The following is a 12,446-nucleotide window of genomic DNA, read 5'->3' on the forward strand; positions in this document are numbered from 1 at the left end:
CAAAAGGTAAAACGGGACCCTATTACTAAGACTTTGCTGTCCGTCCGTCCGTCCGTCTGTCTGTCACCAGGCTGTATCTCACGAACCGTGATAGCTAGACAGTTGAAATTTTCTCAGATGATGTATTTCTGTTGCCGCTATAACAACAAATACTAAAAACAGAATAAAATAAATATTTCAATGGGGCTCCCATACAACAAACGTGATTTTTGACCAAAGTTAAGCAACGTCGGGCGTGGTCACTGATACTTGGAATACTTGGATGGGTGACCGTTTTTTTTTTGCATTTTTTTTCCGTTTTTTTTTTCATTATGGTACGGAACCCTTCGTGCGCGAGTCCGACTCGCACTTGCCCGGTTTTATTTAGACAGTTTTGCCAGTGTTTCAGTTGTAGCTTTGCAAAAATAAAAGGTCTTGCGTCCGGGAAAAAAGCCTGGATCCAAACAAAAAAGAAAGAGGAACTATGTGACTGATTGTGATACCAATTACTCTGTGACTGTTCTTAACGTCAATAAAAACTAGTCTTAATAGTCTGTTCTGTCTGTTTAAATATCTACGCCCCTTCATAAGAACTTCAGAGCACACAAATCATATCGCGCGCACGTTCGTAATTAGTCTCTCCTATAAATTACGGGCAATTTATCCGTCTGGCTGTCCCATACATCACGCCATACATCAACCCTGTTGACGCCTTTATACGCCGTTCCTCATAAATGTGGCGTTCTGGCGTTCAGCAGTCCAGACGAGTTAATGATAGAATGCTTATGTCAAGGGAGCCAGGAAACTGAAAAATTGGACCTTTATGCTGGGTGTCTGTAGATTTGGCGAGTTTTGTTTTCAAATTTAAGATTTGCTGTACTACTAGTGGGGAGACACTGTTGACTTCGGGCAAACTCGGCTCCGTTCGGCTCGGCATTGCTCCGAGCAATTATTAGGGTTAGCACCACTTGACGTCCTTTTGCGAAGATAATGGCTTGAATTTTAACAACCCTAAATAGCCGACAGGGATAGTGCCATACATTAGAAAGGGATAGCATGATTCGTCCCTGAATCGCTGTCAAACTTCGGTTTTGTAGGAAGTGTCCTTTCTGTACGGTAGTACTATTATTTATTCTGTGGTACTACTAACACTGTATGAATCTATATCATTATGATTCGAAATAAATAAATAATTGAATTGAATTTTCAAATATTTCGGTCTTTAACGTTTTTTAATGACCTGTACGGCTACCACCAGTTTTGACATTGACAGATTAACTCGCGTCTACGTAAATTACTTTCTATACATCTCGCTTGCACTAATATGCGAGTACGAGCGAGATGCATAGAAAGTAAGTTACTTAAACGTGAGTGAATATGTCAATGTTAAAACTGGTGGTAGTGCTTCTGGAAGCCTAGCCAAGATGAGAATCCTACAGTCAGCTAAACTATTAGCTCAGGACTCTAGCACATATTTGTATGCAGGGAAAAACCTAGAGTTAGACCAAGATAAGTCTGCAACGATTTTGATAACACACGTTGTGCAAGTGTTATTTTAAACGTCAAACTTGTATGAAATTGTGACGTATAAATAACACGTGCACTGCGTAAGCTATCAAAATCGTTGCAGACTTGTCATGGTCTAACTCTAATAATTTCTATTTCCATCATAGAGAAATATGTATTGTAAGAATAGAGTGCTCACTCCATACATCAGTTTTGGTACCAAAACGACTATTATTTTCGCAGTCGACATCTAGCATCGAGTAGCGAAATTATCAGTAAGGTCACTGTGGGCAAGTCCGTCTACAAGGCAAGTCCGTCAACACGTTATAAACGTATAACTTTTGAATTTGAAGGCGTATGCGACTTTGGAGTCCAGTCGATTAACCAGTTTTTCGCGCTAGTTCAGTCACTGTAAAACAGATGGCGCTGTGACAACCAATTTTAGAGCAATCCGACTCAACAAGTCATTTCGTGTTTTGAACTCGAAGTCATAGTGCGATAGCCGTTCGAAAAAAAATTGTTAAAAATAGTTTTTGAAAAGATTGTGCATCAGAAAGTAACTACGTAGGTAGCATAAGAACCAGTTGTCTTTATTCTATTTTTAAAATATCAGAAATTAGCTTAGTTTTGTAATTATACGGTCCACAATTTATCATATTAAAATTTGACTAAGTTGGAAAGTCCGTCTATTATGTTCAAGGCAAGTCCGTCATACTTTCGTTAAATCAGAGATTACCAACTGTTTTTGCGACTTTAATATTATAACGATTTGATAAGTTATCAAAAAATCCTCCTGACTTTGCGCATGATGTTACTTTATTAAATTTTGATCTCAGTATATTAAAAAAAACGATTAAAATTAATTTTAAAATTACTATTGATCTTTTATTTCGGAAATCAAAAAAATAATTATGTTTAATTATTTGCCAAAAAAGGTTTACCACCCCATTTTGGTGGTATATGCCGGACTTGCCTTGTTTTAGAAAAATGGTGTTTATTTCGAATCTGAACCGTATATTAACAAGTTTAAAATACACTTTTCATTGTCTTGATCCGTTCTTTTTAGGAATTTGACTACGAACATATACGCACCCATAGATTGGCTGATATCATAACTAGACGGACTTCCCTTAAACTGCACGGGAAGTCCGTCTACTCACCGAATTTTAAAAACTGCCATTGCTTTTGCTTAATTTGTGCTTGAAATGATCTGTCACTAAGGCTAAACTATTAATTATTAAATTCTTCATCGTATGCGATTACAAGCAGTAACATAGGTGAATAATTAACGGAACTAGATCACTCCAAAGTCAAACAAAAATAAAGTATGCCGGACTTCGCCACAGTGACCTTACCTACCGCTACTTGATACTATCTAGAATTCTCTAGTGTCGCGACTCACAAAAATTGTATTGAACAACAATTTAAAACTAATATTAAAAGCAGAAGATGTTGAAAATAGAGTTCCGGTTAATCCAGTTATAATATTAGCTGAAAATTGTTGAGCATTAGACTTTTCGGTCGTTGCAACATCTATTGTCAAGTAGCAGTACAGATAATTCCGCTACTCGATGCTAGATGTCGACTACGAAGGTAATAGTCGTTTTGGTACTAAAACTGATGTATGGAGTGAGCACTCTATGTATTTTGTTCTCTATTATTTCCATTGAACTAATGAGTTAATGACATTTAATGCGTTTGCTTCGGATTGGTGTCAATATGATATCATAAATTATACGGAAACGATACCAAACTTAGCATATTTAGTAGTTTATGATGTGGATATCAAGATAAAGATGAGAGCCGCTATGTATTTGTCTAAAGCAGACCACTGACTAACAGGCCGCTGGACGATATCGGCCTGTCAGTTAGAACAAAAATTTTACAGTTCCGAACAAATTACAGGCCGATACCGTCCGGTGGACTGTTAATCAGTCGGCACCTTAAGTATTTCCTTGTTAAAATGAGTAACGTTTGCCGTCGCACTATTTATTACAGCGATTTCCATCACGCTGCAGTTGACATCCGAACGTCATCTATAGAATCGCAACCAGGGCTCGGAACCGGTATTGAAATACCTGTTAATATCGTTCCAAAACCGTTATATTATTTCGTTCATTAAAAAACCGGTTAATTGATGGAACGCGAACTAACAAATTACGTTCTTTCTCCTAACCGGTAAGAAGAGTGAACGGAACTTTATGGTTCGCAGGGAACGATATAACACCGGTTACTCATGGCTTTCGGAGACTCTCGGTTAAACTCGTCGTCATACGTGAAAGAGATAGCAATACTTACTCGTTCTATCTCGCTTCGATATTTTCAATTTAACCGGTTAATTTCGTTCCTCGAGAACGAAATGAGAACGTATATGGCATAAACCGTTATCTCAAAAGAACAGTTTTTTAACCGGTAACCGCAAACGGAAACGAAATCCTTTACGTTCCCGGGTGAATGAACGAAACCGGTTTGACAAATGAGAACGGTTTCCGAGCCCTGATCGCAACCCCTATTTTGTAAGACCTAAGGTATCCGTCTAAAGTTAAGTATAATTTCAACTAAATCACCTCAAAATCTAAAACAGGTGTTACTATATCACCATTAATATTCGCAACCATCTCGATAACCATATTTCCGCCGTACAGTCAACGCCATAAATCCCCAGCCTTCAGATTATTGAATTAATAAGATGTTGAAACAGCCATAGCGCGAAAGTTAATTGCTCGCCTCTGATTTATAACCCGCATTTACATTATTTATACGTGAAAATATGAATATTCCAACCCAGTTCCCAGACTTGCTTTAAAACGCGTAATGAACAATTTATCAATGTGATAATAAAATAACGATTGAATTAATTAAATACTTTAACTGGATATTTTGATAGTTATCTCAAGTGTGGTGTAATGGCCAGTTTATAGTGGGCAAGTCCAATTATTAGCTTCACGGGACGTTAATTTCTTATGATAATGTCTTAACTGTTGTGTGGATAGAATTATTACGTCAGTTGCTCTCCGGGATGAATTGTTTTGAACTGTTAAAGTTAAACACCTTACGCCAAAAAAAAATTCTGTAGTTCAAAAGTATTTATCACCGTCCAATTGTTCTACATGTAGAGTATTATATGTTTTTGTTAAGTTATTAGTGAAAGGTAGATACTTTTGGAGCGTAGTCTATACTACCATACAGCATGCACGTGCATGCAGTAGCATGTACTATCTTACGCAAATAAATAAATTATGAATTATAGATTTAGTAGTATTACTTTTGATTCTGACTGTATACTAGTTGAAGTCACGCACAGTACTTATTTCATGTATTGCTAACGAGATTTAGAAATCTAATAACAGAAATTTTATTCAATAATCGTCAATACAACAATATATATATATAAAAAAAAAAACTAAAACTAAAACTTAAGACTAGCTTTAGTCAAAAAGTCCCCCCCGAGTTGTCCCTGGCGCAAAGGTACCCATCACACTAGCCGCGTTACCGCGTTGAATGGCGATGGACAACCTTTGCACCAGGTACGAACCCGCGCGGGCGTCAGATCCCTTCTCCCTCATTCGCCGTCCCACTTCCCTAATAAAGGCAGTAGCCTCCGACCCCCAGCACCCGAATTTAGAAATTAGTGTACTGTTCGTACCCATGGCAAGTCCAACAGCCTACTTTAAGATTGACCGAGAGATAAAAAGTTTATTTAAGGTAAATTGTACTTGACCAAAAAGTTTCTGTACTTTAGTTTTTGTCGTGCACTTTATCCGCACCTCGTAAGACCCAAGTCATTTTTTTGCGCTTTTGAATTTGGAACTTTCTTTTATTTCTATAAGAGTTCATAACTCGAATTTAATATGTACTTGTACAAGTACGCGGGGACTTACGAGGAGGTGACGTTCGGATTGATACATTCGGTGGCATCAACGCGAAAGGTGACAGTCCATTTGCAACGACAGCAGCACTACCATTCATTTTACTATGGAAATTGACAATAACACCGACGCGTTCGTACTAGTAGTGCAGCTGCGGTCATAAATGGAATGTTACCCTAATACACCAGTAACGTCGCAACAGTAATGTAGATGCAGTCGCCATCCGAATTTCACCTTTTTGTACATAGTAGAAGTAACTTTTAATTTTGATTTGGGTTATATTATAAATTAAAAACATATTTGAAATTAAATATTTACGTATATTTTCTTCGCTTTATGTACTTTAACAACAAATTATGTTTACCATTGCGGTTTCGGCATACACATTATTCGGTTGATATCAGATCAGTCATAACATCAAATCTTTCCAAGAATAACTTTAATAACTTCGCATCATTTAGACATCTTTAGTGTAGTTATTATTTAATGGTGTACTCAAATGGGTTCTATATTCAAGTTGATGTTAAAATCTGATACGAAATTATGAAAGTTAAGTATACAAAGACCACAAGACAGAATAGCAGTAGAATCGCTTCCTACCTCAAGTGACTATCTCATAACTTTTAACGTTAATGTAAATTTATGAAGTAACGTGTTGAGATTCTGTTATTAAGATCTTATCGGTTTAACAAGTTGGATAGTTGAAGTGAAAATGAATATAAAATAAGATCGTTAAGGTAATCTTAATGAAGACGCTACGCTACGCGCCGGTACTACGCTTTATAATACAAGATATGTGCCTCATTGTCACGAAATAATACGGAACACGTTTCCTTTCGACATCCAATCATATCCATCGATCAAAAAGTATGTGTCATGGAATATGCCACAATCAGGTCTGGTTGTAACCAACCTAACTGTAGTTTATTAAGTAAGAATTTGCTTGTATTATAGGATCGACTATTCTTATGGAATTTTTGCCGCATTTTCAATTTCCAGTGGCACAAATTGTCCTTTGTGTCGATGGATCTGATTAAACGTCTAATGGATACATACTCTTGCATTCAAAATACCCAAACGATTACCTGTTTCATTACAGAATTGAGACAGGGATTCGTTTGTGTATTCTTAACAAGAACAGCTTTAATAATAATACAAACACAAATTAACAATTCTAATTTGCAACAACTTATTGAAAAAAATCTATTTAAATTACATCTATAGATTTGGTACATAAAAATTTTGTTAGTCTAACTAGAAAATAAACGCTTGCGCGATTCAAAGCTTAAATTGGCCATACATAGGGCATACCTGACCAAAATGCTCCAGGGTTTAACGTTATGCAATAACACTGAACCAATATTTAAAGCATTAGCGTCGAGAGTCAAACTAATAGGTATGCCCGAATATGTACAGCATGATTTACAGATGAGCTCTCACAATAATCAGTGCACTATAACATACATTACGAGTAGAGATCACAGCTGCGCGGCCCTCGCGGGCTTCGTCGATGATATGAGCCGACTAGAACCTCGGAACACTACGATATATTTACACGCTCCTCGGTTGCGAATGTCCTTTTGGCTTGGGCGTTAGCGGTCGGCGCCCCCTTTCTTATGTTGGAGCGCCGCCGCACCTCACGGGTGCAGCGGCCGCGGCCCGAACAGCGGGTACGACGGGAAGTAGGCGGCCAGCGATGGATGCGGGGGCAGCGAGAACAGCGGTGGCGATGACACCATGTGCGACGGCTTGCTGTACGGGTGGAACCGCGGCGTGAGCGGTGACAGCGGCGGAGTCGGGTACGTCCGCTGCAGTAATGGGTGCGTCGCGCTGAGCATCGACAGACTTGGACTCGATTCACCGCTGGCAGTGTGCGAACGTAAATGCTGCAGGAGCTCCTCGGACGTCGAGAACCGCTTCCCACAGTAAGCGGAATCTCCGGCCATCCAGCTACAGACAAAAGGCAGCTGAGATGCAGCCGCCAAAGCAGCCAGCTGAGCGTGCGCATAGGCCGCAGCCGCAGGGTGACTAGTCGGTAACGGGAAAGGAGTCTTCGCGTGGTCGCATTGCGTGCACCCAGCCGGACATACCGCAGACTTGAGCAAATGCGAACTCAACGAACAACCCGTGCAGTACGGATCTCTGCACACTCCAAGATCTCCTCCTGGCGCTTTCATTCTCGCGTACGCTAGGTACGGGTTCAACCCGCTTTTCAACGCGTGATGCTGCGCTGCCATAAGACTGCTCGTCATTAAATCCATATGTAAAGGAAATCCTGTGGGTGGCAAGCCTCCTAGAAAAGCTGATGATGTGACAGGTATGCTTGGTTTGAAGCTTGAAGGTTCTTTGGTGTCAGCACTGGACGATAGACTGGTTGGCGTGAAGGGTAACTTGGATGTGGATGAATTACTAGCAGAGTCTGATTTGGTTGGGTTCGGAGAGCCGTGTAGAGGACTCGACCGTTCGTCTGATTTTTCTGACGGCGTTTTGTGATGAACGGGCGGCGAGGTTCTCTGAGAGGATGAGCTCTGGTTGCTCCCGCAGCGCGCTTGGACAGGGGTGGTTGACGCGCTACCTTTGGAGGAAGGCGTCTTGGAGTGAGCATTTACGGATGACGCTCTGTCCTCCGGCGTTCTAGTCTTTTCTCTCGCAGTGAGGCACGACTCGTAAGGCTTGAAGCTGGGCTTGTTATCCATATGCGGTTTGTCTTCATATTTCTTGCTGGCCTTTTCCGCAGCGGAGATAAGCTTGGGGTTCGGCGTGTCAGCGCCGATGGCGCTGCAGGTTTGCGCGAGGAGCGCCAGCGGGCTCTTTTTCGCGTCGAGCTGCAACAAAAGGAGAAGCCATCAGTTTATGAAATGAAACGTCCGGGTCGAGGTTGCGAGTGACGGGCGCACAAAGGGACCGCGGGGCGCCGAGGGCGGTGGGAGGGGTGGGGGAGTCCAATCACGCGGCCGACGCGCCATTATCCGCGCGTCTGGCAGCCGTCGGCTCCGCTTGACATTTCACTCGGCTCCCGCATGATGTAATCTCGCTGTGAAAAGGGCAATTTGTGCCGGTGAATTTGCGGCGCGCCCGGACTCGCGCGTTGTCACGTCTATTGTCACGGGACGCACTATTATTTCGAGAGAGTATTGGGGTGTTTTTGCGGTTGTTGTGTCAACATTTTAGTGCGATTATGGAGGGTGACGTGGGACTAATTGGATTCTTAGCAGAGTTTAATAGATTCGTGACGTTATGTTACTTTATATGATGTAACATATTTTTCTATAGTATGCTAAATAAAATGCAAATAATTTATAAGCGTATAGAAAGTGTGATGCCTATAATGAATTTACTCTACAGAACGGTAGTAGTTAAATGAAATAAAGATACGGTGAATAAAAACATTGAATTTGCATTACAATTAGTTGAAAACCAATATTTATATGAATATCGTAATGATACCTAATGTTTTAGCCTTATACATTAATAGTAGTATTTCAGTTTAGCCTCATTGCAAGCGATGCATTAGATACTACATTCATGAAAACCGCCTTAAATTGAACCATGGTATCATTTACTCAATACCCACACAAAACGCGTGTGTTTATACCATAACAAAGCCGTGCATAATCTCAACCATTAATTATGAACGCCTATTCGCGGAATGAAGCAAAGCCTTCGCGAATTGCATTAAAACGGAACAAAATATTCTCAATTTTCCCACGTTTAAGCGAAACTGTGAAATTCGCCGCGAATCTTTCGCGATTAAGTTATGATTTTGTACGCTTGTCTACGAAAATAATGAGTTTTGCCGTTTTGTTTTTTAATTTGTTTCATGTTAGAAGCATAAAGTTGACGAATAACAGCCGACAGAATGAGATTACATGCTTTCGGGTGTTTCAAAGAAATATTGTTTTGGCTAAATATCTAGAACTAAATATACGAGTAACTGTAAAATAACAACGTATAAGTAGTTAGTCATTCAAAATTGTAATGCTCTTGTTATATTATTATTGTGCTAATAAGACATTAGGTATTCTTCTTATTCTATTATTATTTGGCGATTTTGATAACAAAATTTTCATATAATTTTATATAAAAAACTTTTTTGTTTATACTAGATTTGTTATAAAAATAACTTAGTTTTTGTTTATTTTTAACTACCTAAGTGTATGTCTGATTTAATTTTGGTATCGGCAAGGTAGAGATGATTTCATTCTGCATTTCCAAAAATAACAATGTTATGGTCCATTTAATATTTGAAACTGTGATATCTATGGTTCGTTTTTTTTAGCATTACAAATATGGTAAACAATCTTGATGCCTCTTTTTATTGAAAAACACATGTTAAAAATAAGTCACGGCAAATATGTAACAATTATGAATCTAATACGATCATTTATATTCTTCTGCTTTCGTAAGTAATAAGTTAATGATTTTTAAAAAGCTTTTTTCAATTAAAAGACATGTCAAGATCGCTTACCTTCTTACTATTGCAAAAAAACGTACTATACCACCTACAGCTATATTGTAATATGGATCTAAAAGTTAAACACGATCCAAATTTAATTTATTAAAGTTATTGTTGCTTTATTTGGTTACATTTTGTTGTTATAATTATTTTTATAGTTAAGTACTATAGAAAAACTAAAGATTTTTGTCTTTTTTTGGAAACTAAATATTTTTTTAAACGTGTGTAGCGAAAATGTGTGTACAAACTTAAGCGGACACTTTGTTTCAAAGATAAGAAAGAACTTAACGGAGAAGAAATGAAAATAAAATTCTAACTAAAATTATATGATTATTCGGTCTCTATTAACTGAATACTGTTTTTCTTTAATTCTCTTTATTTTTATTCATTTAGTGATTTTTGTATTATTTTGATTCAGTTGACTGGCTCTAAGACTCCTCTGTCCATCTGTCCGTCAGTCTGTCACCAGGCTGTATCTCATGCCGGGATACATTGAAATTTTCACAAAATTTGTATTTCTGTTGCCTATAATAACAAATACTAAAAAGTACAGAACCCTCGATGGGCGAATCCGACTCGCACTTGGCCGGTTTTTTTATAGCTTCTAGAAAATCTATTGAAGAGTTGTCGGGATAGCCTTATTGACCGCAGCATTTCAGATTGCATGTCCATTGATTCATTGCTTCGGTCGTTAATGCCAGTTCCTGTGATCATTATGGTCTATTATCCATTATTTTCACAATTATCCAGTTTTACGACTCTGTTTACATTACAATTACAACAATGAGTAATTTTCTAGTTAGAATTGTATATGTCAGTAGTAAAGAACGATAGGTTATTAAAGTCATTGTAAGGAGAAGTTATTGTAGCATTAATGTCCTGTTTCGCGATTTGTTTGTTTATGAGTTATTTACGAGTGTGTATATCAAATTTGGAAACTTGAACAAAGAACGAGACTTTATGATACGTGTTTTCCTGCGTTTAATGTTTTGTTATTGTTTATTCAAAGTTATTTTTAATTAAACGTTTCATGCGTCTTTGTTCTTTTATATTATCTTCAATAAGTTAAGTAAACATAAGATTGTAAATTGAAACTACCTAAGTAAGTACTTTTTTTTTCTAGATCTAAAGTTAAACATTTTATTCCTAGAAATCAGAAGTAACTTTTCTAAAAGCTCTTAATGAAACTTACCGTGGTAGGTAAAGGCGACAGATAATCCGGCCGTAAATACTGATTGCTTGACGTGAGCATATTGCCCCACAATCCGTTAGTTTCCAGCTTAAAAGATTAATCACACACAACACTTCACTTCACTAATCCGTCATATCCGTTCACAATAAACACGTGCGTCTCGTTCGGCGGTCGGCAGCGGACTGAGCGCTTGGCCCCCCCTTCCCTGACACCTTGTCACTCGTCGCCGCGCCATTTTTGCATTCTGTGTACTTTGCGGGAGCTTTGCCGTCTTATCCCCACCGCTGTTTGACACCCCGCTGGTCGCCCCGTCCCGCTCGCGCTTGTGAAAAGCTTATAAGTCGTTTTCCCTCGTTTTGATGAAAGGATTATATAAAATATGCAACGCAGTCAAAGGCTAGTGACGACAGAGATGCATCGCGGGGAAATTGAATGGGGTATAAGCGGCGCGGTAATAATTTAGTTTTGAGCGGTTTGAGTTACGGTTTAGCGCGGCTTTTTATTTGTTTTTTTTCAGTAAAATAGTTTCGAACAGCGAGATTTGAAGACATTTGCCAAGCTTATCCAAACTTTAATTAAACACAACTTTAATTCTTGGTGGATGACATTGTACGTAGATTGTATTTTATTGTTTTAGAATTAAATGCTTATTTATTTCTTAGTTTTTAGGTATGTATTTATTATTATTAAATATATGAATGTCAAAAATTCTTAACTTAATTTAGGGTTGTTGAGATGTTTTTAGTAAATTAATATCAAGTTGTGATTTTTTAAAGAAATTCATTTGATTTAAAGTTCGAATTGACCTCAGTCACGTGCATGGAAGAAGAAGAAACAGCAAAACATATCCTCCTACACTGTAAACAGATAGAAGCATACAGGAACGAATACCTAGGGACTCCGTGCACACTGAAGGAGGCCGTTAGCAACCTGAAGACACTGCTAGGTTTCATGGACGAGCTGGGGTGGCTAGAATAGTGCAACCTCGTTTTCACGCAAAATAGGCACAATGGTTGTCGATTTGCGGAAAATTCCCAGTATAACTAACTAACTAACTGACCTCAGTCACGTCAGTGCAGGCATGTTACATTTTGAGATTTGAGGTAGCGCTTTAATATGTTTGTCAAGGTATAGTAACAATAGTTTTTTTTTCCAAGTTCCAATACTTTTATTACAAAATAAATCAGAATAGTCATTAGAATGGCTTAGCTTTGCATAAGCCAGGTAATAAGCAAACCGTACCCTCATTTAAGACCACCGGGCGCGTATTTAAAACACGCACTTCACCACTTTCATTATAAGCATTATTGACGGACCTGACTCATCGCAATTTCTGTAATCTAACAAAAGGGACTGTAAACAGTAATGATTCTTCAATTTTTGTTTGTAAAAATGCTTAACGAGGGTTCAACTTTAAAAAAAGAAAGTGACTTAACTGACTTGT

At 38.4% G+C, this 12,446-nt stretch overlaps 1 protein-coding gene across 1 annotated transcript; it reads right to left on the reverse strand.

Moving 5' to 3' along the window:
• Nucleotides 1–5,653: 5,653 nt before the first annotated feature.
• LOC134792273 (zinc finger protein Elbow) lies at nt 5,654–11,238 on the reverse strand. Its single transcript, XM_063763543.1, has 2 exons — nt 11,003–11,238; nt 5,654–8,179 (listed from the first exon to the last, which is right to left on the reverse strand). Exons 1-2 carry the CDS (start codon nt 11,060–11,062, stop codon nt 6,992–6,994), a joined length of 1,248 nt encoding a protein of 415 aa, XP_063619613.1. The 5' UTR covers nt 11,063–11,238; the 3' UTR covers nt 5,654–6,991.
• Between the last annotated feature and the right edge of the window lie 1,208 nt (nt 11,239–12,446).

The sequence above is a fragment of the Cydia splendana genome, chromosome 7, assembly GCF_910591565.1.
Source record: "Cydia splendana chromosome 7, ilCydSple1.2, whole genome shotgun sequence".
Lineage (NCBI taxonomy): Eukaryota > Metazoa > Arthropoda > Insecta > Lepidoptera > Tortricidae > Cydia > Cydia splendana.